At 41.6% G+C, this 26,261-nt stretch overlaps 3 protein-coding genes across 4 annotated transcripts; 2 read left to right on the forward strand and 1 right to left on the reverse strand.

Annotated features, from left to right (window-relative positions):
* Positions 1 to 4,772: 4,772 nt before the first annotated feature.
* Positions 4,773 to 16,384, reverse strand: sbk1 (SH3 domain binding kinase 1). Its single transcript, XM_079577648.1, has 4 exons — positions 15,801 to 16,384; positions 8,149 to 8,390; positions 7,208 to 7,410; positions 4,773 to 6,764 (listed from the first exon to the last, which is right to left on the reverse strand). The coding sequence occupies exons 1-4, from the start codon at positions 15,836 to 15,838 to the stop codon at positions 5,937 to 5,939; spliced, it is 1,311 nt and encodes a 436-aa protein (XP_079433774.1). The 5' UTR covers positions 15,839 to 16,384; the 3' UTR covers positions 4,773 to 5,936.
* Positions 14,457 to 21,870, forward strand: LOC306978924 (retinol dehydrogenase 13-like). Of its 2 annotated transcripts, none has more exons than XM_079577650.1 (7): positions 14,457 to 14,749; positions 19,780 to 19,898; positions 20,035 to 20,190; positions 20,254 to 20,358; positions 20,474 to 20,686; positions 20,783 to 20,884; positions 21,409 to 21,870. In XM_079577650.1, exons 3-7 carry the CDS (start codon positions 20,049 to 20,051, stop codon positions 21,726 to 21,728), a joined length of 882 nt encoding a protein of 293 aa, XP_079433776.1. In that variant the 5' UTR covers positions 14,457 to 14,749; positions 19,780 to 19,898; positions 20,035 to 20,048; the 3' UTR covers positions 21,729 to 21,870. The 2 variants fall into 2 exon arrangements, with proteins under 2 accessions (XP_079433776.1, XP_079433775.1); XM_079577649.1 differs by lacking the exon at positions 14,457 to 14,749 and adding an exon at positions 18,717 to 18,882.
* A 914-nt stretch (positions 21,871 to 22,784) lies between these two features.
* Positions 22,785 to 25,733, forward strand: decr2 (2,4-dienoyl CoA reductase 2, peroxisomal). Its single transcript, XM_079577434.1, has 10 exons — positions 22,785 to 22,868; positions 23,099 to 23,205; positions 23,283 to 23,351; positions 23,697 to 23,748; positions 23,834 to 23,969; positions 24,037 to 24,161; positions 24,351 to 24,444; positions 24,530 to 24,634; positions 24,794 to 24,982; positions 25,441 to 25,733. The coding sequence occupies exons 2-10, from the start codon at positions 23,105 to 23,107 to the stop codon at positions 25,491 to 25,493; spliced, it is 924 nt and encodes a 307-aa protein (XP_079433560.1). The 5' UTR covers positions 22,785 to 22,868; positions 23,099 to 23,104; the 3' UTR covers positions 25,494 to 25,733.
* Positions 25,734 to 26,261: the final 528 nt, after the last annotated feature.

The raw sequence follows: 26,261 nt of genomic DNA on the forward strand, positions 1-26,261 counted from the left end.
TGCTGCTGGACCCATTTAAGAGCAGCGAGCAGGCTATCACAAAGGACAAGCTCCAGCCCTGTGCTCTGGCCCTGCGTGTCACTGCTGACCTTTCCTTTCTCTTGCACTGTCTGGGCTGATTAGCTTTATACGAGCCATCCTTATACTGCTACTGTGCAGACTCAGGCCAGACCTAACTGCTTTGCATCGCTGACAACTATCAGCGAATTGTCCTTATTGTCTAAACTAACTAGTTGTGTTACAATTCAGCTTGGAAAAACATTTCAGAGTGGACTTTTATTGTGGCCAGCTTAAGGCACACCTGTGCAATATTCATGTGGTCTAACACAGATTTAGACAAACGTGTGTCAATATTTGAGAAAGATGGGTCTATTGTGCATTAAGACCATGTAGGTTTTGAGTTCGGCTCATGAAAAATGGTGTTGTGTTTATGTTTTTGTTCCAAGTACTTTGCCTTCTGCATTTGACAGTGGGCGACTGCAGTGACACATCTCCATCTTACCTGAGCCACGTTTAGTCAGGAGTACAAAGCTGGGGGATTTAGCTGTGTCATGCAGCAATGAATTTCCAGAGTGTCATGGTAAACCTTGGAGCTTTTAAAGTGTAGAGGCCGTTTTGTCCTGAAGATAAATTATGGATGTATTTTGCTTTTGAATAGGTTGAAATTTTAGTTGTGCTGGGTGGAGCCAGGTGTGCTTTTAATACAGACACGTGGGGGAGCTGTGGATCTGTGGAAGTTGAAGCTACCTGGGCTCATTGCCTGTGTTCTGTGTTATCCTATCTATAGTTGTGAAACTATTATAGAAACCTGTGGAATTGTGGATTATGTGGAAAATGAACTATCTCCAACAGTATACCAAAATATGTGTACATCCGGACGTTTTTTTCATTACTCAGGCTCTTCAAACACATGTCAATCTTAGGCTCAGACCCAGGGAGCAAGATACAATCCTCATTTTGCCACTACATGATAAGTAAAATACTCAAGTTAGGGTTTTAAATATTTAGACTCTATACTATGTATATTATACCATATGACAAGTCACAAGTCACAAAAGCTCCCATTGTGTCCCGGTCTGTAATGTAGAAAATCTAGTCACCTACAAGTTGAGCAACAGCATAGTCGTTTTTTAATCACGCAGCATTTTCTGATTTACATATTGCATTTGTGGCCCTATTAATGTGATGTCATCGTTTCAAATGTGAAATCAGGTGCAGCGCGGCCACAAAATAACTTGAATTTGCTATTTTGTGCCCCCCTTGATTAATTTGATAAATGAACCCCTTACTATCTTTATATCGCTTTAACTGAAATCAACTGCTGCTCTTGTAAGTTGACACTTCAAGTTTGATCAATCAAATAAATCATACTGTTATGTCACATGATGAGACTGACCAATAGGAGAAAGGAGTCTGTATTTAGGCTTCGAGCTGCATTAACAGAAGACCCTCTGAGTCACTTATGAGATCACCAAAATGGCAATTCGTCACAGGGATTTACTGAATATAATCATTATATCATCCACCCCAGTTCTGCGTTCTTGTTTCTATTGTTTTGGTCAATGTTTCTCTATAGATGTTAACAAGGTACAGAAAAAAAGGCAGATTTTACTTATGATGATCAGTTTATTTATATTCTGTTTTAGGTTGAATGATGCCAGTGTTTATGAGTTGAGACGTGTAAACAGGGAGGAGGGTGGCTCGCCGACAAAACGCTGTCATTTCAGTGGTCATAATAATCCGGCCGCCCTTGAACCGTTTGGTCTTTGAGGGCAGCAGATAGCGCCTATCTTTTGATGCGTTAATTGGGATTTCAGAAGAGAGGCAGCTTATTAAAGGAGTCGGGGGGTTTGGTGGCTGCTAACTCTAAAGCCGGAGGAAACCACATGAGTCATGCCGACCTTCATGTAAATGTAAGATGGCAATTAATTTTCCCACTTGGCCACAACTCGCCATTATTGTAGAATCAGAGTCAGTATAGTAGTATATAGTTTTTATTGCCATTGTTTGAGAACTGGTTCACAAACAAGGATTTTTTCTAGGTACAATCGTGCAACATAAAACAGAATTTAGATAAAGATAAGCTGTAAAACCTTTAAAACTATAAGGCTATTGGGGCATGCATGAAGTCTATTAAAGACAAAAAATATGAAGTAAAATATAAAGAGATGATATGACATTTGACATAGAGCAACAGCGGGATTGTATTCACAGATGTGTAGGTGCACAGTGATAGCAGTGGATCTCAGTGTGGACATACCACACAGTACAATAGAGCAGATTACATTCATGTGATAAAGAGTTTTTGGATCTTGTTATTGATCAGGAGTCTGATGGCAAAGGGGAAAAACTGTTCCTGTGGCGCGAGGTATGGGTCTGGATAGACTGTAGCCTCTTGCCTGAGGGGTGGGGGTGAATAGTTCACGTCTAAGGTGAGAAGGGTCAGCTGTGATCTGACCCACTCGCCTCCGGGTCCTGCAGTCATACAGGTCATGGAGGGATGGGAGCTCACAGCCAATCACCCTCTCAGCAGCACAATGCGCTGCAGTCGATGCTTGTCCCGGTCTGTAGCGCTGGAGTACAGATATGAGCTTTTTCTTTTTTCTTTTTATTTACAATCACCACCTTGTTTTTGATCAAATGTTTGTTTCAAAAATGTACAGGTTACATTATAACCTGGCACCTAATATTCACTTACTATCTACTGCTACCTTTTACTCATACTTTTTCTATAATCTATCGCAAGCCCGTTGAATCAATATATTTTCTTGATATAGCTGGCAAAATATTTGACATTTTACCAAAGTCCTTTACCAAAACCAAGGTTGGTGTCTGACTTCCTTCCCAAAAGACCAGAAAGTGGGTAGAGTCTGGAGTCTGTCCAGTGAATGGGACTAATCAGCCACCAATATCACCCACTTTACAATCTTGTGGAAAGCCATGCATCAACCTTGGCTGTGAAGAAGGAATTGGGTTTACTTCCAAGATGTTTGTCAGCTGTATCAAGAAAATGATTAACTCTTTGTTTGGACCTAGTCACTCTGACTGTCATTAATTTACCACATAAAACCACATATTTAACGTTAAAGGAACAGGCCACTGTTTTCCATACTGAGATCTGTTCTTACCTGAGCTTAGATGAGTTGATGCGTACCTGTCTGGTCTTTACGTGTCCGCTCAGTCACGCAAAAAGACCAAAGCTGTTGTTAGCATTTAGCCTCTCCTCCTCTCCTCTATGGGGCCAAACGGGGTGAAGTTAGAAGCGACCAAGCTCTTCCATGTTTCCCCTATTTACAATTACGTGAGTAGTTACATGATCCAAGTATAGTCACACAAAATTAAACATGTAGATTTCTAATATTACTGTCAAAGTGCTTTTTTGTATGACTGAGCGCACGCACAAAGACCAGACAGGTACGCATCAACTCAGCTCAGCTCATGTAAGAACATATCTTAGTATGAAAAACAATGGCCTGTTCCTTTAACTTCTATAAGAGCATTACTAAGATTGACAAACAAACCCATGAATCTCTCTAACAATAAAGTATCCTGGTGCTTTCTGTTTTTATCTCATGCAGACTTAAAAATAGCTATAAAAGTTCAGTTTATTGTAGAAAGGTTCTCTTGTTTGCTCAGGGCATGGTTATGTAATACATCACAGTACATAATATGTGGACCAAGTTGACCTGATGAAATTCTTAGCACAAACCACAAGGCACAGTATTCTTGGTGCATAAATTTATTTCAACATATATTAATACATCTGTTTTATTAAAGACACATTTCGTACACTATTTACACTATTTAGCAATTCCACAGTTGCAGAAAGTAAACTATTATCATAATGATTCATAACTAGAAGGCTACTCTGTCGACCTATATGTCATAAGTTACTTGAATTTGACTTGACACCATAACAGTCTCTGAGAAACAGCAGTGCACATCGGAATGACTGATTGCAGAGGCCTGATCCAATCGGCTTTGACATACCAAACAACCTGCTGCCGACTTTACGCACAATTCAAAATCAAAAGCTCGATTTTTGGACAAATGTCCCACCGCGGGCCAAATGTGGAGGTGCAGTCGCTTAGGGCTTCAATCAAGAGTTTTCGAATACTGAAAAGGTGACAAGAGAAATGATTGCAACCTTTTGCGGAGCTTTGATGGTCCCTGGTCTGAGCGGATCAAGATGTTGCACCTTGAAAGGAAAAAAAAAGGAGAAAAGGACACGGGGAAGTCAAAAATGATCCGAAGTGAGAGTTAGGGAGAGAAGAGGTGTGTTGCTGTTTCATTTGCACTTGGTAAGTGAAGAAACAGGACAGATGGCGAATCACTATCGAGACAGATATGATGGGCTGTCATACAGAGTGTCAGAGACTGAAGGAAGTGAAAGCAAGCAAGCTATCATCACAGAGGGAGAGGGAGACCGGAGAGGGAACGCAGTGAGGGGCAGAGCGAGGAGGCGCTTATTGGGCTTTGATAATTGGCCTGAAACATTGTAACTAATGATGGCCAAGATCAATGTTTCGTGTAGTTCAGTCAGAGGTTCAGTGGTTCATACAGAGGTCAGCAGCCGGCACAGAACACCTGCGCTCTCGTAGGAAGATAAATTTAGACGTTGTTACACTGGGATGTTGGATTAAGAGGTTAGAGTTGAGTTCAGGGTGGTCAGTTCTGCCCACAAATTTAATTGGTTCCTCTCTGAGACTCATGAAGATATTTCTTGATAAATAGAAGATCTCACTCTTTTTGGGGGGAATTTAGTTTCACCAGTGTATTATATGCAGAGATAAAAATAAAATTCAATAAAATAATAATAAGATAATTTAAATAAATAGCAGCTGCTACTATGTTTAACATAGTGAGAAATACTTAGATCAATTTATATTTGATATACTACATTCGGTCATTTGTTGCTACATACAGTGCCTGACAGTACCATTAAAACCTCAAACTCTTTTATCTCAGTATAAAATAAGTACAGCTACATACTGTAGTTAAACTACCTGATATCACGGGAAACTCGAGATAATAAATATTTACAATATAATGTACTTATTTTGCTAACGTCTTTGTACAAAAATCTTGTGCTTTTAAGCATTTGAAACACTCACATACACTCAGACACACACACACGCACTCACATACAGCACACTCAGAGCAGGTAAAGAACAACCTACGCTCTTTGTTCACTTGTGTCTTCACTCAGAGGATGTACTATAATGATCCCTGTAGTCTGTTGTGTTACGCTGAAAATTAATCTCATGGAGAGTAGTTTGAAGGAGATAAATCTTTAGTCAGTAGATTTTTACAAACAAAAGACAAGGAGTCAATGGCTAAGTCCTGAGGTTATGCCTAAGTCCACTCCCACTCTAGACATCTACAGTACAAAAACATACAAAACTGCTACATTAAAGTTAACTTTACACTCTAAGTTCATGTTTAGCTCAAAAACCTCTTGACTTGTTACAGGTATTGGAAGTTTTGAGGAGGTGATCATGTCAGAACCCTCTGGTCACTGGCGTTAAATGGCCCAGTCAGTGGCCTCTCAAAGGGCTCTGATCACTAAAGTTATGCTCAAGTAAAACACACAGGATGAGATAACAGATAGAATTACAGGATCTAATTATAGATTCATTAGCACCACCACAGTGTATGTTAGCAGGAAACACTCATGTTTGATGGCAGAGAGAGCTTGCATGGCTTCTCAGCTCAGGAAGCAGTCTTTGGTCACAAATCAAAGCCTAAAAGGCATGTGCCGTGATGAGCTGTCCATGCCCTGATGGATGGAGTCCATTTGCCACTGCCGGAGATATGATCCTGAGCTTGTCTTTCATGGATAAAGTACCAACTCACAGCACTGGCCATTAACTACTCCTCTCGGCTTATTATCACTGCCAGAAGACAGTTGGTGTCTGCAGCTCAGACTGAAGCAGTCACACACAGATCTCTATGGCAGTGGCCATGACCATCTGGCTTTTATTCTTGTCTCGTCCTGGGCTCTGGTGCGGTCCAGTGTCCTCTCTGGGAGACAGAGGGTCAGACAGTACGGAGCGTTTGAGAGGGGCTGGGCGCAGGCATGTGGTGCCTGGAGGAGTGGAGGGCTCTGGGTGTCTGTGTGAAGACCGTAGAGTAGAGGAGGTGGAGGAGGAAGTACAGCTGCCAGTGCACACCCCGGAGCTGGACCGCTCCCCTCTCTTGGCCCGACATGAGGCCCTGCGCCTTAGTTCACTCACCAGTTCGTACTTGACAAAGCAGAAGACATCTTTGACTCCGCAGCGTTTTTCTGGCTCAGCAGCTAACAACCTCTGGAACATACGTAAAGCGTCATCGGTGAAGCGGCGCCACTGTGAAGGGTATGTTCCCAAAGGACAGCCAGCCTTCTGCCAGCGCCTGAACTCTTCATAGAAGGCATCAGTGGGTAGCGCTGCCTCCCAGGGGAAGTTACCTGTCAGCATACAGAACACCAGCACACCAAACGCCCACACATCCAGACTGGTGGTCACTAAGAAGCCCTCCGTCCGACTGGCTCTGCAGACCTCCGGGGCTGTGTATGGGATGGTCCCGCTCACACGTTTCACTCTGCAGCCCACACGACGCGTCATGCCGAAGTCTGCCAGCTTAATACGCCGACACTCACGGTCAAACAGCAGCACATTCTCTGGTTTGACATCTCGGTGAACCAGGCTTTTACCGTGCATAAAGTCCAAGGCCAAGCCCAGCTGCTGCATGCAACGCTTCACCATGTCTTCTGGCAATCCCACCTGAAAAAGGAGCAGAGGAACAAATGAAGGGCTAAATAAAGAACATTGTGAGAGGTGACAGCAGGAGGTGAGCAAGAATAGAGCCTTACGGCAAAGCATTTACAGTACAGAATAGCCAGAGAAATGGCAATATAATGAGTGGTGAAATAAAGTATAGGGTGAACAGTAATGCACTCTGCCAAGGGAAAAATGAAACAAAAGAAGCTGTGAATACTGTAGCCATTTTAATGAGTCATTAGAAGAACCTTGAAGCCAGCGCTCCAGCACTTCAAGCAGAAAAGCACTGAAACAAAGAGAAGTCAGCACCGAAGGAAAAGCGGGACAGAACTAGGTTCGTATCCCGAGAGAGCTTGTTAAAAGTGCTCCGCTGCATATGGCCAGTGATTGGAGCGGCTGGGCTCACGGAGGACAGTGATTGGTGAATAGCGGTATGATTGCTTTACCTGTGGGGGAATGATGTCGAAAAGGTCCCCAGCGGGAGCGTATTCTTGTCCAAATACGTAGCAGTCCTCCGTCTCAAAAAGCACATCTAAGACTTTGATGATGAAAGGGCTGGAGCCGAGCGAGCCCGTCAGACTGTACTCGCGCAGGAAACTCTTCAGCTTTGTCTTGTTCTTGGTCACAAACTTCAGCGCTATTTTAGTGCCTGTAAAGGACAAAATACATGTGCGCATGTTACGGCAGATCTGGTTATTACCCATTTGTTAAAGACTCAAGAAATATTTTGAGATTGTGGGTTTAATTGCATCAAGACCTCCATACAGTATGAAAAATGTGCATTGAAACACCTTTTAATATGTGTTCCAGTTTTTAGATGAAAATGGCAACTTTGAAGTGAATCCTTGGGAGAGTGTGATTCATCCTTTTAACAGGTGCTCTATTCATTTTTTTTGGTAAAGACCGAGAATGAGGCACGCTCACCTTCTCTTTATGTTACACACAGTAACAGTAACTGCTTCTGTCGACAGATTAAAAAGTATGCATTCACACTAGATCTGCAGCAAATTCCTAAAAAACCTAGAGATTTTTTTTTAATAGTGTGAAAAATAAATCCTCACAGTGCTTTGGAATGCAAATACAAGCTGTTTTGTAAAGACTACTGTAACCTGTAGGCGTTTCTCGCAATGCACATGTGGACTTAGTAACAGTTTGTTCACTTCATCTTATAGGCTTACGCCAACTTACGCCAACTTCTTCCACAGTACTTGCCAAAAGGGACACTTCTCCATACATTTCTCATCCAAATACCACAGTCCTCTTACATACTGAACCGTCAAATAGTTAAAACAATAATGCTCTGGCCTACTTTGGGTTAAGATTCCTCCCAGTCTTTTGTTGACTTTGACCAATGACCGATGAACTCAAACTTCTTGTGCCACATTACCTTGTGCCCTGTGAGCCACCAGGTCCACTTTCCCGTAGGTGCCCTTGCCCAGCTCTCGGATGTGCTCGTACTGCTTGGCTACATCTGCTGTGGATAGAGAGGTGAGGCTCAGGGCTTGCATATCCTCCACCGGGACCCTCTCGCAGTAGCCCCCTTTGGAGGGAGGGGAGGCGCCCGCACTGCCCACCCGCCCGGTTCCAGTCGGAGAGAGAGACAAGCTCGCCTTGACTCCGTGGGGCAGACTGGAAGGAAAAGAAAGAGATCAAGAGTGGGTATGGTGCGTTACAATTATTATAGACTTCTTCGGTAAGTAATAGAATGTTATGTGAGATTTTTATGCTTTTAAATTGGGCCGCACACTACATTTTTATGGAATTGAAATCCCAATATAAATGGTGGTGTTGATTGAAGTTTGATTGTAATTAGCGATTTGCAAAGGCTGTAATTAATTAGGCCGTACAATTTGCAACCATGGCTCTATTATGATTAAAACCAGACAACCACTCCAAACATGTTCTGAAATGCCTCCAATTCTTGTATTAGTTTAGCAGTTCACACCTCAGTCTTTTCTAGAATATTAATTCACTAAAATTTGTGTAAAATATATAATCTAGGCTATTTTCTGCACCTTGGCCAGAGCATGTCTAAAACCGCCACTCTAGAGAATTCCCACCCGCTGTATAATAGACGGGAGGTCATGTCATTGCAGATCAGTGACATTTAGAAAGGACTCCTGTGTCTGCAGTGACTGATCAGGCTGATCCTTCAGCATAATGTATTTTCCCGTGTGCTTCCCAAAGAGAGCATAAATCTGAAGGGCTTTAGCGGACCTTCATTTCCATACAATCAATTCCGGTAAGGGCCGGCTCTTTCAGTAAATTCAATGCACTTCCTGTTGTCCCTGTAGATCACTCTGGGCCACTCTGCTCTGACGGCCGGACTCGTGACTGCACTCAGAGGCAGACAGCGATGGAAAATCAATGCCAACAGGTGGAACGACTTATACATGGAAACAGCTGGGGAGGGCTTACAGCTGAGGGAGGTCTGTGCACTGCCAATGTTAATGTGGGCTCATGCTTTATGATGGAATGCAATGATTTAACACCAGCTCATGTAAACCGTCAGGGATGTTTTGTTGGTGGATTGCTAGATCATGGGAGTCTGTTAGCAACAGGCAGAGGGTGCCATACCTCACTGAAAGCTATCGCCATCTCCCTGCACAACCATTGCAAGACATAGCTATCTTGTCTGCTATTATGGAAATGTGACCAGTCCCAAATGTGTTTTGGGGAAAATCATTAGGACAAATTGGTCATTGCAGCTACAAATAACTGCCATACGAATAACTGCTGATTCTTGCTCAACCGAAATGGGTCAAAGTCATCCTTGAAGAAATTTCCAGCAGCTTTAATTGCAAACAGCTCTGCAAATGACACCAGCAATGAGCTACACCGCAGAGAATGAGACATGCAGCGACAGGGGAAACATTAAGTAAACTATGAATAACAATAACAATTATCTCGAAGCGTGGAATGGACTGTTATGAAATGGACTGAATCCGACTAATGATCTCCATTTTCTCACTGCCCTCTCCCTCACACACACATACACACACACATGCCACACCATCACACGTGCACTTAATCAAATTGAATCATCTGATCAGTCACACACACACTAATAGGGACCAAATCAGCGCAGGCATTTTTGCTGATGGCTTATTTCATGCATCATTCAAAGCTGATCATTTTCTACTATTGAGGAGATGTGGTGGGCGACTCCAGCTTGATTCTAGGAGTTCAGTTTCAGTAGCAGAACAAATACATTGCATTCATTTGGCATTGTAACACTCTAAATGCATACATTATTTAACCAGGAAAGTCCTACTGAGATCTCCGATGCTCTTTTTCAAGGGAAGACCTTCTTGCTAAGTGAGAGTAAGTGGCTATAGTTTAATAATGAGGACAGATCAAAACTCAATAGGACAATTTGCTTTTTAAGTGAAAAACAGGATCCTTGGTGGCTCATGAGCACTTTGTAAGAAAATTAAAAACAATAAAAATAAAGAAAATATAACCCTTTGTCTCTATACCAGTAAATAGAAGTATAATTGAAACCACTACATAATTATCGGGACTATCCATATAAAGGTCAACATCTGAAATGAAGTAAAGTTATATCTTTTTTTCACTGAGAGAAATGTCTTCTAATTGGAGTTGACTTAGGCTACAAATAAACACTGAAAAATATATACTGAATCTTGATCTACACAGACCCCAACACTAATATGGTAAACTAATCCGGTAGTAGGGGACAAGATCATTCAATGAATTCAATTTCAATGACTGAAATAAACTCTCACTTAGGACCAATCCTAAGTTGTTCTAATTTATTCTTGAGTTTTCAGTTAATGAGATTTAGACCGTGTTATTGGGCATCCTTCTTGCTCACACAATTGTTTTTGGCAAACGTTTTGGGGCAATCATTTTCACCAAATTAGCTACCAGACAGAGCGCTAAAAATAAGAAGCAACCATGTGGTGTCCTGCGTTCTTGGCTTGTCAGAAAATCCTTCCTTCCAATCATCTAACGAATCACGCTTCTTCCTTCTTCATCTGTGTTATCAGAGGCCAGGAGATGCATGTTATATAAGCAGACTATGAATATTGGAGCCCACTCGTACTGAAGGCAGCCTGCAGTGAGTCAACACAAAAGCTGATCATCTTCCAGACGGGTCTACAGTCCAGGTTTGTGCAATCAACATTTGAACAAGGACACGGCAAGGAGGGCAGTTTATCGGAAATACACACATACAAAGGATATTAGATAGTTTCCGGGGACTGTAGCAGATATTGCTAATAGCCCACCAGTCTCTGGGTTCATTTCCTCAAAGAAATCAAATTAAGGATCTTAAATGAAAGACTGAGGGATACAGAGACCAATTTACCAAAAGCAGATTCAGAAAACTAAATAACAAATCACTGCTAGACCTGCTAACAAAGCAGTTTAGACGGTACAAGCATGTTGTAATTAAACAAACACTGCATGTATAGGGCCTCATTTTCTAAACCAGGTGCTAAGTTGCAAGTAGTTTTATGGCACCTGATTTACCGCAAACCTGATATGTAAAATGAGTTTTTAATCTTGCATCTTTGCAAATTATCCAAATACACACATTTGAATTTTTTTTTAACACACTGTATTATGCACTTTTCGCTCCACTTCAGTACGCACTATTGTTTTTTTTTGAGTGACACTTTCTGAATCTCGAGTTGTACAGCATTTTCAACTCAACGTCCTTCCTCAAATGTGTGAGGACTGAGGTAATGCCGGGTCATTTAGAAGTCTAGTGTATCATTTGAATTCCAGCTATGTCAAAGGCCCATTGTATTGTGCAGCTGTGACTCTCTCCAATGCACTTGTCTGCTCGTCCCCTCCCATGATGCACTGTGCTCCTCTTCTAAACAGGGTAGCCATAAATACGTATTCACCCCCTTAGCATTTCAGTCAGACTTATTTTAAATCATCCGTATAAGCTTTTTCAGACTGAAGCCCTGGGCACTCTCTATTTCCTGTAATGTCCCCGGCCGAGTGGGAGGACCTCATAACTTTAAGATTAGAGGTGTATTAAAAGTCACCAAACTTTTTCACCAATAAACTTAAGCATAGCCCCATGATCCGCCTTTCTACACCCACTTGAATATCAGTTTTTAACAAATACAGAGATGAAAGTGTCTGAAGGAGGAGATGATCACATCCTAGGGGCAAATAAAAAAGGAAAAAGACACATGGGAGGGACCCTTCTGAGCTACAGTGTCGAAAAGTTCAGATGCAGCAACACAATTTATAGCCTGGTCAAATAAGGGCAAGCTATTTTTGAAAAATACACAACAGTCTGACACGCAGTTATTCATATTTCTTTTAGTTTAGTTTAAATAGAAGCTGTACTGCTTGGTCTTGCCTTGGGTACATTTCTGCCTACTTGCATGAACAAATTAATAACAATGCACATAAGTATAGCATGAAATAGGATGAAAATAGGATGTGAATAGCATGGCAACTGGGATGATGAGGGATAAATGTTCAAACAGTAAATGGCCTCAATATACAGTATATAGCCATAGGTACTCAAGCACTTTTCAAACATGAAACCACTCACCCATTCATACACTAGTGTACACAGACACTGGAGGCAAGGTGGGTGAAGTGTCTTGCCCAAGGAAACAATGAGAGTTTGTATCTGTGGGAGCCAGGATTGCCAATTGCTAACCTTCTGGTTATAGGACAACCCCACCTGTGGCTCCTGAGCCATTGTCACCCCCCAAAAAATGCACTTTGCTGCCCTGTTTCCATTCACTCAGTTAAGGGAAAGGCTTTTAGTTACCATGCAATTACTGTGCTGTAAAGATAATATTTATCTGCTTTCCATTTCTGATCTATATCTTTCTTCCAACCAAACATTATTGTGGTTGCTTCGTTGATAAGCAGGTAAAACAAACAAAACTTGATGATAATTGACCGTATATCCACTCCTACCACATAGGGGGTTGTACAAATAAAAGTATACTTCTGCTAAATACTGTACTAATAACGGTCTGCATCCAGGTTTTTGTTATTCACATGTGAAGCGTTGGACGATCAATCAAAAGTGCGTTTAATTCTGAACTAGAGGGGTTTTTACATGCCCTCCAGCCAGCGTTGAATTAGTCATTTTACCTTTGCCAGCATACAGTATATATTGAATGGGCAGTTCTCAATATGAATGTTTAAATAAATAGCGTCAAACTGTGCAAAACAAGCATAAATGTGGATATGATCGCTGCTCCATGATTTAATAAGTGTTATTGCACACTGAGGGACAGTACAGTGTTCCCCGTCCTCGTTTCTCCGCTCTCTGCCTCTCTCGCCTGTTCCTGAAAATGTAAACAAGGGACTAATGAAAGAAATAAATAAATTGCTGAGGCTGCGGCGCGTCTCTACCTCAGCCTCCTCCGTCTCTAATGGACTAGTCACTTCGTCCTGGGCAGTCCAAGTCATTACAGGCTGAAGACTGATCCGCCGCGTCCAATTTACTGTCAAAATGCCCGTCACGTGTTGCCTCCAGGTCAGGCGGGAACCCAGTGAGTGAAATGTGAAGTGACAAATGTGCTTGTCTTTTGGTAGAGCCCAAAATAAAACTAACTGATAGGTTTAGGTTTGGGACACAGTGTTCTGAAACGACACCACCTTGAGAGCACAGAGTGTGGAACTAACCACACGCTGTGCTTCGATGGGTGCACCAGCAGCCAGAACCATGGACACTCTCTCCAACAAGTCGGTCCGCTCTGATGTGGACTCCTGCTGGGTCCGTGTGCTGTTTAACCTGCCCCTCTCCACTCCCCACTCCTCTCTGTGTCATAACCTCCCGCCGCTACTTCGATATCCACGGACTATGGAGGGGACCACCTACCAGTGCTACTGCAGATACCGCCGGGAGCAACGGGCTCCTGCAGCGATGACCCGAAACTCGCTCAATATCCAAGGTTAAACCTTCAATGAGAAACAGTGTATAGTCTATCACAGTCTGCTACAGCAAGGACAAAGGGATGCAGAGTATAAAGCATGTTGCTGGTGCTACTGAAAACTAATAGCCTTTCCAAGTATTCCTGACATCATTTTTTTCTAGGAGCAAGGTGCTACCTGTTTTCAAGGAATTAACCTTATCTGGTAATGGAGTTGCTGTTTGTTAAGGTATTCCTCTTCATGGATAGATTGTGGGTGGAGTGAGGATCTACAATAGGAATTGGTAACCACGACTCCACGTATGAAACAGCAACACATTCTAATTGCGTTCATGACAATATTTGTATTTGCTCGTCACAACCAATTTAGTTTCAAATCAGACGGTTTACTTCCCACTGCTTTTGCTACTGTCAGTCATATCGCACTGATTACAGTCTTTTCTTGGTTTGGTGCAGAGAGAACAATGAAGAGCAAAAACAAAACCAGCACAGGCAGTTTTGTCCCATCCAGTGCGGGATTACAGGGTATCCGATTAGGATCTCCCAAGCATCTGACTGTAAACGCCTCATAACAATCAGCGTCAGCACCCCACCCCCCACTCCACTAATCATAATCACATCCTGAGGAATCATCCATGCTAAAATATCCCAGCCATAATCCAGCCGAGGAACATATTGTACCCAAAATCCCCCTCCCACCCAACACCACTTCATCATCAGTCGCCTCAAGTTCCTTATGAAGAGGTTACATGTGAAAAGAGAGGGGAACAGGAGGGGGGGAGGAAGCTGAGACTGAAGTGAAGCATGCCAGAAGAGTGGACAGCCTCTTTGATGTCAAATACACGGGCAAATTGGACTGCTGATGAGCACAGAAAATGGGGCTCAGCGTAATGTTGTTGCACGATGTAACAGCATCACTAAAGAGGACAGCGCTTTCTTCATGCGTGCGTCCGTTCTGCTCAAATGTTCATCACAATGGGGATTAGTGGCCTTGTGCAATTAAAACTAAGGCTGTATAACACTGTCACTGAGGCCAGTAGCCAGAGTGGTCTTTGTGCCAGGCCCCAACCTGGATAAAAGAAGAGGTCACGGGGGCAGCTGGTAACACACTGATCATAACACTAAGGAGACCGATCTGTGGAAACCTTTGATGGGAAAGCAGAAAGAATTACCGTAAGTCTGTATTTTGAAGACGTGCTAGAACAACATCGATCTCTGCCAAACATCTGAGTGGTTATTATAAGGTTTAATACAAGTGATGCGTAAATAAACAATCAAAGCTACATCAATATTGTAAGTAAACAATGACAGACAAAGCAAACATCACCGCATAATGTGTCCTGATTATCCAATACACCCCTGGCATGTACTGCATAATTAATGTAAATGAGGTGTTATGATGAAATCTCCACATGCAAATACATTTACTTTACTATTTATAGACATGTGCCCTAGACCAGTTGACAATTATGTTTTGTAAGCCTTTTAAGTGCCCTCACCATGTAGAAACCACTCCATATACAACAAAGACAAACACTATACTGTGGATAGAAAAAAATACCACCAAGCCTATTAAATGTTTTTTTTTTCACTTGGCAATCTGCTTTAAAGTCTTTATTATTAATGTTTTTTTTGTTTTTGTTTGAGTTATCAAGTGTTATTGTGCTGGTGCTCACACACTGTAATGCATTGAAACCAAACGCCACTTATACACCTTAAACGGACCGAGTAATGTCGAATACATTACCTGGAGGGTCGTGCATTTTTGCTTTTAGGAGAGCTAGTTGCCTGCTTATGGGGAGCTTTAACCATGAGACACGGTATCACCTGTCTCTCTGCGAGAAAGGGGTCATTAAAAGTGGAGTGACCCAGCATTCCTCACACCCATCTACTGTACTGTGCGTGCGTAAAGGAGGAAAAACACGCGCAAAGACAACAACTCGCTAATTAAGGCAATGGCGTGAAGCTCTTGCTGAACCATTTACATATTCATCTTGAGGGAAATGTATTTAAATTAACAGGTGTTGAAGATAATGGCAAAGTTGTTAGAAGGTATATTTTGGCCTACGCGTAACTGTAAACAGAAGCAATAAGTTAAATAAAATATAGGTCTATTGGTCACTGTGCAAGCTCGAGAAGATTGTATATTTACCTGCTGGCGACCTGTCTGTCTCCTCCATGGTCCTGCATCGGCTTGAGTGGAGCAGAGCCGCGCTGCCCTGCTCCGTTTTCTCCCCAGTGAAACCAACAATGCACTCACTCAACGTTGAATCCCTTTAAAATCTCCCCAGTATTGATACTGTTCTTTAAAGGTGGCTCCGAAGATTGTTCTGGGAAGTCAAATTAGTGCATGGTGCGTGGATGGAGATGACGAGCAGCCTCCGTGCGCTCACCATCTCAACCTGCCCAGGATGCGAGGTCTGTTTATCTTTCGCTACTCCAGTGGTCCACCTGACCCACTTCAGCGGCACACACGCCGATGCCTGCCCATTCAGTCACTTCTACGCCTGGATTTAATCTCGCCAAATCCACGTTCCCGCGTTACAACTCTCGCCTCTTACGCGCGCGTGGTGGTCTGTCCGTCTTGTTGTAAGTACCTCCGCGGGGACTTAAGTGTATAGGTTGGTATAGGGGGTGGTCTCAGATGTTGCTCCGGTGCTTGTGGCTCTTACCAGTCAGCTCCTTCATTGTTCACCGTCTCCACCCTCTGGAAAACTAATGCGCTCACGTGTCCATGGTCCTAGCGCCACCATGTTTTTATTCCACCTACAATCAGTGCGTTTTGAGTCATGCTTTGAAGGAACAAGCTGCTCTGTCATTGCATAATTCAACAGCTTATGGCAACGAGTTCTCCACACTGTCACAGTGCCACGCACCCAGTCCAATAAGTTGCTTTGGATATACTATTGGCTACTACGTGATTTAAGTTCAGCAATCAAATATACTGTAAATCAATTTGCTGGGATGATTACAAGGGCAATATGTTTCACTGTCATAAGACTAATGATGCTGTAATTATAAGCTACAGCAGATGTGCTGTTCCACACTGTCTGACTCATGGCTGTATACTCCCTCTGATAATCCTTATGTCACATTTGTTATATAGGCTAGTTTTATTGACTTCAGAGTATACATGCATCCAGGACAATGCGAGACGCTCAACCCCACAATGTAGGCCTTCCTGTGGCTCTATTATGCATATGCGCTGCTGCTTACCATTGCATGTAGAACAAGCACAGCTTTACTTTTATACTGAATCTGAAACACCCATCTACACTGTAAATCTTCTAGATTGTGACCCACTGATATAGGCATACTATAAACACATATGTACTGTATATACAAGTAATTTACAGCAATTTTTCCCTATGAGTTTTTCCTTGCCGTGCAGGAGAGTCATGGGGATGCCCCAGCCGGGCACGTTTCCATCAGCCACTGACCCTTATCTGGACATTACTTCTGTTGGACATTATGTTTGCCGTGGCACTACATTCGCTTGGACATTGTATTGTTTGTTTTGTTTTGTTTCAGTGTTTGGTGCAGCCCTGTGAGGCAACTCCTGTTGTGATATTGGGCTATACAGATTGATTGATTGATTGATTGATTGATTGATTGATTGATTGATCGATTTTAAAATGTTCTATAGGATTGGTGATCAAACTTTAACTGTTTGTGAAAGATACCTCAACAAGAAAGTTACACTAGGCTTTATAAGACTATAGATCTTTTTTCAGCCGAGGGCTGTACTTCAAGAGCATCAAGTTGTTCGAGAGCTACCAGTTAAAAACAAATCCTAAAGACTGAAACGTACACTGTTTACTTGTAGGATATTGACCCCATATTGTCATAGCCTTATGTTAAACTTGTACTGAGTCACAAGAACAGAAATAACAATATTTTTAAGAATCAGGTGTCTTGCACCTTAGAAAAAGTCTCAAGGGCTACTGGGCATGCCCCAAAGGGTACCACGTCGGTGACCCCTGGACTGTAGAATATAAGCACTGTGAACAATTAAAAACTGTGACAGTGCAATGCAATCTATTCAGGTTAAGATGATAATGTTCACTGAAACCAGAACATTTGAATAGGGAACAGCTTGTCTCAGAATGAGGTGGTCACAGGGGGTGAAGACGCTGTTATCTGACGGGACGGTCCTTTCATGACTGAAGGTCAGGCACCAGCCGCAGGCAGCAGCGGCTTTCACAGGGTCAAACACACCAGTGGGACCTGCACTGTGAACAAACACTCGCTCCAAACCAAACCTCGCTCTGCCTGTCCTAGTTTTGCACTTTTAATGTGTCACCTCAAGTTTTCCACCTCTTGAAAAAAGACTGACCTTGTTTTTACACTGTTCTATAATTTGTCTTCTCCCAGAATTTATTTTAGAACTTGGTGTCCTAACTGCATATTTGCTCTAAATACACCGCAAGGTCCATGAAGATTGAACACACTTTCCCCGTCAAGGAAGCTATAAAGACAAGCATGATATCATTTTTTACCTGGGTTAATGTAGTGTGTGAGTGAGTGGTTTGTGGTGGTCGGACGGGCCGATGCCACAGATTGGTAGCCTCGCCCGAGGGCAGCTGTGGCTACAATAGTAACTGACCACCACCAAGTATGGAGTGATTGAATAATGCAATGTAAAGCGTCTTTGAATGTCCAAAAAATCGCGATATAAAACCAATGCATTATTATTATTATTATTATTATTATTATTATTATTATTATTATTATTATTATTATTATTATTATTATTATTATTATTATTATTATTATTATTATTATTATTATATTTGCCTTGCTTTTCTGTGGATTTTATTGTCGAGGGTATACTATTGAGCCTGCATCTTCCATTTTCCTACAAACATTTCTATGGTCAAATGATTAAAGGCGGTGTGTGCAACAAAATGCATAAGGGCTATTTATATTTTATGTAAAAAACATATATAAGTAAGTAAAAATAACAATAATAAAAGAGACAATAGGTGTAACTACATTTCCCACAATGCATTTAGACAGCGACTGCCTGCGGTTGGTCAAAAGGTTTTTTGACGTAGAAAATGTGCGCATGTAACCTTGTGTTATATTTTAGTGGCAAACCACCACCTATGTGTCACTTACACAATTTTTACATGTTTAAAAAGCCTTCGTCCGTATCGGGAGACAGCCATGAGTAAATATATTCTACCTGTTTCGGTGTTTGGAACCGTTTTTGGTTGCGCCGTCTTGATCAAGTGAGTTGCCTTGTTTAGTTTGATTCATTGTGAACAGGCTACTGCACCAAAAATAAGTGAATCAACGGAGATACGGTCAGATTTTCGTTACTCTTTAGCTCACAGTATCCCATCAGTGTCACAGGTTGAGTAAAATACTGCTCCTGTAATCGTGATAAAAAAAAAACCTTAATCTGAAATGTATTTTTCAAGGGAGTCTTAGGGAGCTCCATAGGGCAGGGGTTCCCTAACTTTTCTAGAAGTGAACCCCAAAATTACTGAACCAAGAACGGGGGACCCCTTCTGTAAAATGTAATTAGCGTTTATAATAATTTAAGGTGCAACACATTTAAAGGGATAGTCTGTAAGTTTGCAAAGTGAGGAGAGATAGGGTGAAATGTGAAAGTAAACCCCTCCCCTCTTGGACCAGAAAGCCCTTCTTAGTTTGCAAAATGAGGAGAGCAGGAACATAGTTTTGAAAGTAAATGATTAAGCTCCTCCCCCTCCCTGCAGGAACATAGTTTTGAAAGTAAATTAAGCTCCTCCCCCTCCCTCCTGATTGGACCTGACAGGCTGGTTCACAGGAAAAGCTTGTCTCATTGGTCAACGCAGGAGGATACGACACTGATTAGCTGAAGAAATCTGGGAAGGAGGGACTTTACAAAAAAATATTTAGGTATATTTGTGCTTTACATCAAAATGCAAAACCAGGTGGTCGATTTTGCACATTTTATAAAATTTGTAAAACATTTAGACTTCCAGACAATCACTTTAAAATGTGGTTTATGTGATTTATCAAAAGTACATCAGATTTAATGTCAGAAATGTAAAAAAAAATACCATCCTGGGAACCACTTAACTGTCCCGTGATCCCCCACTTTGGGAACCATTTTATTGTGTTTTTTCTGTCCTGTGTAGAAACCATGTGACAGGTGGACGATGTACGAGCAAAGCTACAATTCACGGCAAGACTGTGGTTATAACAGGCGCCAACACAGGCATTGGGAAAGAGACGGCCCGAGAACTGGCTCAGAGAGGTGTGGAAACATGTCTAGAAGCATGAAAAATCCTGCAAATGTGATATGAGTTGGTGGACAGGCACAAGCATTATGTAATTTGTTATTAAGCTAAGCAGTCAATAAAGCCCTGCCTCTGCTCCTTCTTTATCCTCAGGGGGTCGCATTATTATGGGATGTCGAGACATGGAGAAGTGCGAGGCGGCTGCAAAGGAAATCCGAGGGAAAACACTGAATCCTCATGTTTATGCTTGTAAGCTTGACTTGGCCTCTTTGAAGTCCATTCGCCAGTTTGCAGAACAGATTAAAAAAGGTTAAGATTGTCAGATTATTGTCGTTGTCAATCGAAATGTATCTAAAAGTTTTTTACCGATAGAGGAGAGCCATGTGGATATTTTAATAAACAATGCTGGAGTAATGAGATGTCCTGCCTGGAAAACCGAAGATGGCTTTGACATGCAGTTTGGAGTTAATCATTTAGGTAAAAGTCTTCTTAACAAACAAAAATGTTTACTGCCCTGTCATTTGTTCTGCTTAAAACAAATATTAGCAGCATTTTCCAGCTTTAATTCTGTCTGTATGTCTTTTCTCCACAGGACACTTCTTTTTGACAGATCTCTTGCTGGATAAATTGAAAGAGTCTGCCCCCAGCAGAGTGATCAACTTGACCTCGCTCGCCCACATTGTTGGAAAAATTGACTTTGAAGACTTGAACTGGGAGAACAAAAAGTTTGATACCAAGCAGGCGTACTGTCAGAGTAAGCTTGCCAATGTTCTGTTCAGTAGAGAGCTGGCCAAGCGTTTACAAGGCAAGTCTAGTGGCTGCTGTTGTGTAGGCATGTGTGGGAGAGAGAATTTGCCATTGGATATAACATTGTAACAATGTACTTTTGTGTTTGGGATAGGCACTGGAGTAACAGTGAATGCTGTACACCCGGGCGTTGTTGCCACAGATCTTGGGAGACACACTGGTCTCCACCAATCACAGTTCTCCAGCTCAGTGCTTAGTAAGTGGCCGTACACAGAATGGCCACCACCAGCCAAGCTCTTACCTGTGAGGGAAGAGTAATCGATAAACACACGACTAAAGAACAATATACAGTTTGAGCCTAATACATGATTGAACATTTTAATATCTATTATATTATGCCATGGTGGGGTATTAGGATACAGTCTTCCGCTAAGTCTACAAAATGGTGTTGATTAGCTATTTGCTGCTAGTTGGTGTTACCAACTCTTTCTGGTGTCTCTGCACAATAAAAAAAAAAAAAAATTTCCTTCCAGAATCGCGGCGTAGTTACCTACTCTGCAGCAATAACTCCTCTTTTACCAAGTTATAACAATAAAGTAGAAACGCAACTGATGGAGGTAATAAACCTCAATGCTGCCAGATCTAAATAATGATAATAAAAAAGGCTTGTGCCAAAGTTATTTTATAATCTCATACTGTTTTATTTGTATTTAAATTAAACATCCAAAGTAATTTTGTATCTGCATAGATGCAAAAATAATATTTAAATTCCTCCCATAGGTCCTTTCTTCTCTATGTTGGTGAAAAGTCCCGAGCTGGGGGCACAGCCCAGTGTCTTCCTGGCCGTGTCGGAGGAGATGGAAGGAGTGACTGGACGATACTATGATGTGATGACAGAAAAGGAGCCTGCGCCTCAGGCCTTGGATGATGAGGTTGCACGGAGGTTATGGGAGGTCAGCAGGAGGCTAGTGGGTCTGAAAGAGGAAGGACAAACGCTGCCAGCAGGATCCAACCAGAGCAGTGCTGTAGAGACACAAAAACTGAGCCCAAGGACAGTCGCCGCTGCTGGTGACTGCAAATCTACACTGGAACCACACTGAACTCAGTCTCAGATCCATTGTTTGCCTTCAGGAATCTGTTTTAAATTAAGATAATGTATTGCTACAGTATATGACCGTGTAGTGTAAATATATATTTTTTCTATTAAATAATAATAGAAACACAAATGCTGCTTATAAATACTCCCTCATTATGAATGTGCTATTGCCACATGTCATTAACTGCATGGACAGTAATCACACACATAGCGCCCTCTGGCGGTCAATTTGTGAAATACAGTTGGTGATCTCGGTATGAGACACAATTGTGTCAAATTAGCAAAAGAAATTAATGGAATAACCAATGTTCTGAAAGCAAACTATAAAGTGTTGGTGTTTTATTCATTCTCCTTCACACTTTATCTGCACTCTCGTGTAACCCCACGCCGAACTTATTGAGTTACAAAGCACTCATGTGGTGTTTCTGCAGTTATTCTTTTAGCATAGGCACTTAGCTCTCTGCAGATGCCCAACCCAAAGAGTAACTAGGCATGACCTGACCTTGTAAAATCATTTGCAAGATTTGCAGAACCAGTTATACATTTATGTCTGGTAAACAGTGACTGATAAAGCATGTTTTTGTACTGCAGATGCTTTTTAAAACCATAATGTTAATGTTATGCGTGCTTTTGAGAGCTTCTATTCCACCTCTTGCGAAATGTCCCACTTGGGTATCCCGTAGCACAGATCAATAGCGAAATGCAGGTTGCAGACAGGGCGGCCTCGACCCCCGAAACTGTACACCTCTGATCGTTCAATCCTGTCTGGCTTCAGAAGACTCCGGAGACCCACCAATGCTCTGGGAGATAATAGCACTCCAACATCAAACACAATGTTTAATCAATTATATATAAGACTGAATTTTGCACCCACTTCTTTAAGTTTGCAAAATTAATTACTATTGTACAAATGTAACGTGTATGTTGTTGGCTAAAAGCACCATAAATATTTGCACAAGAGCACAATTTTAAGGCAACTTGGCTTAAAGCCAAATTGCCTTAAAATTGTGCTCTTGAATGCACCCTGAGATTACTCCAAACTACATTTCCCACAATGCATCTCAAAGTCCAGCGAAAAAACTGGTCCAGGGTCCAAGGAGTTCCCACGGAAAAGGACCAAACGTTTGCTGGAGCTTCAGCTTGGGTGAGAAAGAAATTTAACGGTGTCTATTGTGTTGCTAAATGGCAACTGAAGAGTTTGTTTGTAAAAATAGGCATCTCTGCAGGGAACTCTAACAGAACTGTTCAAAAGTCCATGCAACTATAGTTCTGTGTAGTTTGGTCAAATGTGTGTAACTCTTATGCAGTTTTCATGTGGCTATACTCTGAACAAAATACATAATGCTGACGATCTTCAACTTATTCCTATTGTAGTAAAACATGGCGACAACTGAGGAAAGAAAAGCGCTGCTGCCTGAAGATGTTTACACAGATGACTGCCTCACGTCCTACACCCACATCTACAGTCCCGATCTACTTAAGTAAACACATCATTTAATCCTCAATCAGCAGAAATGATAACAGTGAAAAGTATAAAGTCTACGTTTGTGTTTTTCAGGGACAAAGTTGCTTTTATCACTGGGGGCGGATCTGGAATTGGACTGAGAATTGCTGAAATCTTTATGAGGTGAGATGCTGTGATTTATTCAATGTGTGATTGAGTATGTAACACGTGGGGTGGTCAGAGTGCAGAATGCCATGCACTTTAGAGTTTAGACTTTGTTGTTATCGTGTCTAATCTTGCTCACCCCCTTGCCTTTACATGTTGCGATTATACCCACATTATTTATGAAAACCTTTGTTTTTAATTTTTTGTGGTATTTATAATTTAGTGATTGTAAGATTCATTGTTTTCATATTGGAGCCAAATTGTTGCACCAATTTATGTATAAAGTAACATTTAGTAATTGTAGCAGATAGTTGTGCCTTTACACTTTCTACACTATTATATCTTGTGATACGTGTCCTTTAGACATGGCTGTGATACCGTTATCGCGAGCAGGAATTTGGACAAATTAAAAGAGGTGATTATTAAGTTAATATTTTTTCACAAAAATCTTAAGAAGGGTCAGTCAATGGTTTTCTAGATATTGTGTCTCGTCCTCCTAGGCTGCTCAAAAGCTAACATCTGCAACTGGACGGCGGTGCCTCCCTCTGTGTATTGATGTGAGGAAACCTGAGAGCATCACGGCTGCAGTCGACGAGACACTCAAAGAGTTTGGCCGTCTAGACATCCTTATTAACAGTATGTGGCTTTCTTGCGTCCAGAATGCTGAGATTGCATCAGCACTCAATTGCCAATTTATTGACAGATGCTGCTGGAAATTTCCTTTGTCCTGCGTCTTCACTGTCCTTCAACGCCTTTAAAACTGTCCTGGAGATAGACACCATGGGCACATTCAACACCAGCAAAGTGGTTTATGAGAAATGGTTCAAGGTATTTTTTTAAATGCATCTAGTCAACAATATTATCCAAAAAAAACATTGTTCTGATCTATCTAATCTAATCTAAATATAGCTGACTTTCTGATGAAGTATGGATAAACGTTTCATCATTTATAGAGGATGCCGTATTTCAAACATATTAACAGTTTTTTCCCCTCACATGTGCATTGACTTGGCAAAGGATCATGGAGGTAATATTGTCAACATTTCTGCTACTCTCGGCTACAAAGGACAGGCCCTCCAGGTGCATGCCGGCTCAGCCAAGGCTGCTAATGGTCATGTCATTTTTTTCCCCTCAATATTTAAACTCAAGCAGTTGTTTTACTTAAGTGCTGATCACATTTAACTTCTTTGTAACAGATGCAATGACAAAACACCTCGCTGTGGAATGGGGTCCTAGTGGCGTTAGAGTGAATACTGTCGCTCCTGGACCGATCTCTGGCACAGAGGGCATGCGCAGACTTGGTAAATATTAGTAATCGTGTTTTATTTAATATCTATCCTCTTCAGCCGCATTGGCCCGCCTGTGGTTGATAGGGTGCACAAATTGTGTAAAATTGGTGCATAACGAAAGCATAATCTTAGGCTCAGGAGGCGTAAATGTCATTTTTTTGTCATTCCAAGGTGGAAAAAGAGCAGAATCTTCTGGTGCATTCCAATCTATTCCTCTTCAGCGAGCCGGCAACAAGACTGAGATGGCCCACTCCACTCTGTTCCTGGCCAGCCCTGCTTCTTCTTATGTGACAGGAGCCATTCTGGTGGCAGATGGTGGCGCGTGGCTTACTTCCCCCAATGACTTTGCCATGCTCTTGGGTATGGCGTCTCAAATTGCTAAACTCTAAACATAGATAGTCATGTTATAAGTAGTTTTGCATAATTTCATCATTGCCTCTCTTCTCCGTCCTCATCAAACTATAACCATTACACCTGTCCTCAAAAACACTCTAATTTCCAACCTGCCTTTGATTTCTAGAAAAGCAGTTGCTACACAGAGCTAAGCCTAGTTGACAATTTTGAACATCAGACCTTGTTTTCCCCATACTTTTGTTTACCTCAACAAAGCTTCTACATAAACTACATTTCAGAAATCTGTTGCACACATCCTCACCCCAACCTCCTCTGCTCCTAATGTACTTCATTCTAACTTAAAAAAGACAACCTTACAGAGATTCATGTAAATTTTGTTAGAGAGCTGTATATATAATGTGTATAATTGTAATAAAACAAATACAGCAAATCATAGTAATCTTTTATTTCTTATTTTCTTTCAGGTTTTTGGTCCTCAGAAAAAGAACAAAGACCAGTCAAAACTGAAAATAAATAGTTTTCACAAGTAGACAGTATGTAGTGTATGTACTGTAGTTTACCTTCTACTGTGTCTTGTTTTATACGTTTTATGCTGGAGTTAATATATGGCTAAACAATGCTAACACACTACCAAGAATATATTCATAACAACAAGTTTAAAATAAAATAGCTATAGAGGTGATGCACATGCGCTCTTTTCACTTTAAATGGAGCTCTCACCATTCCGTGTGTCAAATAAAATGAAAAATAATAATGCATTCCACGATTGAATGCCATCTGCATACCCTCTATTGGAAACAGAATTTTAGATTGAAAGAATTTGTGCGTGTTTTATAGAAATGTAATTCCAACATTGTATTTTGTCACATAATTCACAATAAATAAATACATTTTGTGTGGTTTGTTTGGTGTTTACTGGTGCGAGTGAGTGAGTGAGTGAGTGAGTGAGTGAGTGAGTGAGTGAGTGAGTGAGTGAGTGAGTGAGTGAGTGAGTGAGTGAGTGAGTGAGTGAGTGAGTGAGTGAGTGAGTGAGTGAGTGAAAGAAATAGATATAAGATATGAGTACTCATCTTGTATAGAGTGCAGCAGCGGAGAGTCCAGTCAAAACTCCAGCAATAGCTCTCCTCTAACAACAGGGGGCGCCAAAACACTACAATTATAATCAGGCATTGGGGTATAATCTGTTTGTTTTTGTTTTTACTCCTGCTTCTTTTCCGATTCAGTTTGTATGAGGCATTTTTTTCTTTTATCCTTGCGAAAGCTTTGGGTAGCAGCACAGTGTTAT

Source organism: Gobius niger (genome assembly GCF_951799975.1).
Source record: "Gobius niger genome assembly, chromosome: 19".
In the NCBI taxonomy this organism is placed as follows: domain Eukaryota; kingdom Metazoa; phylum Chordata; class Actinopteri; order Gobiiformes; family Gobiidae; genus Gobius; species Gobius niger.

What these genes read in the sequence shown, in the direction of transcription:
- decr2 (XM_079577434.1), top strand. Translation starts at nt 23,105, where the DNA reads ATGGCGACAACTGAGGAAAGAAAAGCGCTGCTGCCTGAAGATGTTTAC. An exon ending in ATTTGGACAAATTAAAAGAG is followed by an intron (nt 23,749 to 23,833) that starts GTGATTATTAAG and finishes TCGTCCTCCTAG; the next exon opens with GCTGCTCAAAAGCTAACATC. An exon ending in AGAGGGCATGCGCAGACTTG is followed by an intron (nt 24,635 to 24,793) that starts GTAAATATTAGT and finishes TGTCATTCCAAG; the next exon opens with GTGGAAAAAGAGCAGAATCT.
- sbk1 (XM_079577648.1), bottom strand. Translation starts at nt 15,838, where the DNA reads ATGCAGGACCATGGAGGAGACAGACAGGTCGCCAGCAG. An exon ending in GGTGGCTCACAGGGCACAAG is followed by an intron (nt 7,411 to 8,148) that starts GTAATGTGGCAC and finishes TGTCCTTTACAG; the next exon opens with GCACTAAAATAGCGCTGAAG. An exon ending in TCGACATCATTCCCCCACAG is followed by an intron (nt 6,765 to 7,207) that starts GTAAAGCAATCA and finishes CTCCTTTTTCAG; the next exon opens with GTGGGATTGCCAGAAGACAT.
- LOC306978924 (XM_079577649.1), top strand. Translation starts at nt 18,818, where the DNA reads ATGAGTAAATATATTCTACCTGTTTCGGTGTTTGGAACCGTTTTTGGT. An exon ending in TGCAGAACAGATTAAAAAAG is followed by an intron (nt 20,191 to 20,253) that starts GTTAAGATTGTC and finishes TTTTACCGATAG; the next exon opens with AGGAGAGCCATGTGGATATT. An exon ending in GCTGGCCAAGCGTTTACAAG is followed by an intron (nt 20,687 to 20,782) that starts GCAAGTCTAGTG and finishes TGTTTGGGATAG; the next exon opens with GCACTGGAGTAACAGTGAAT.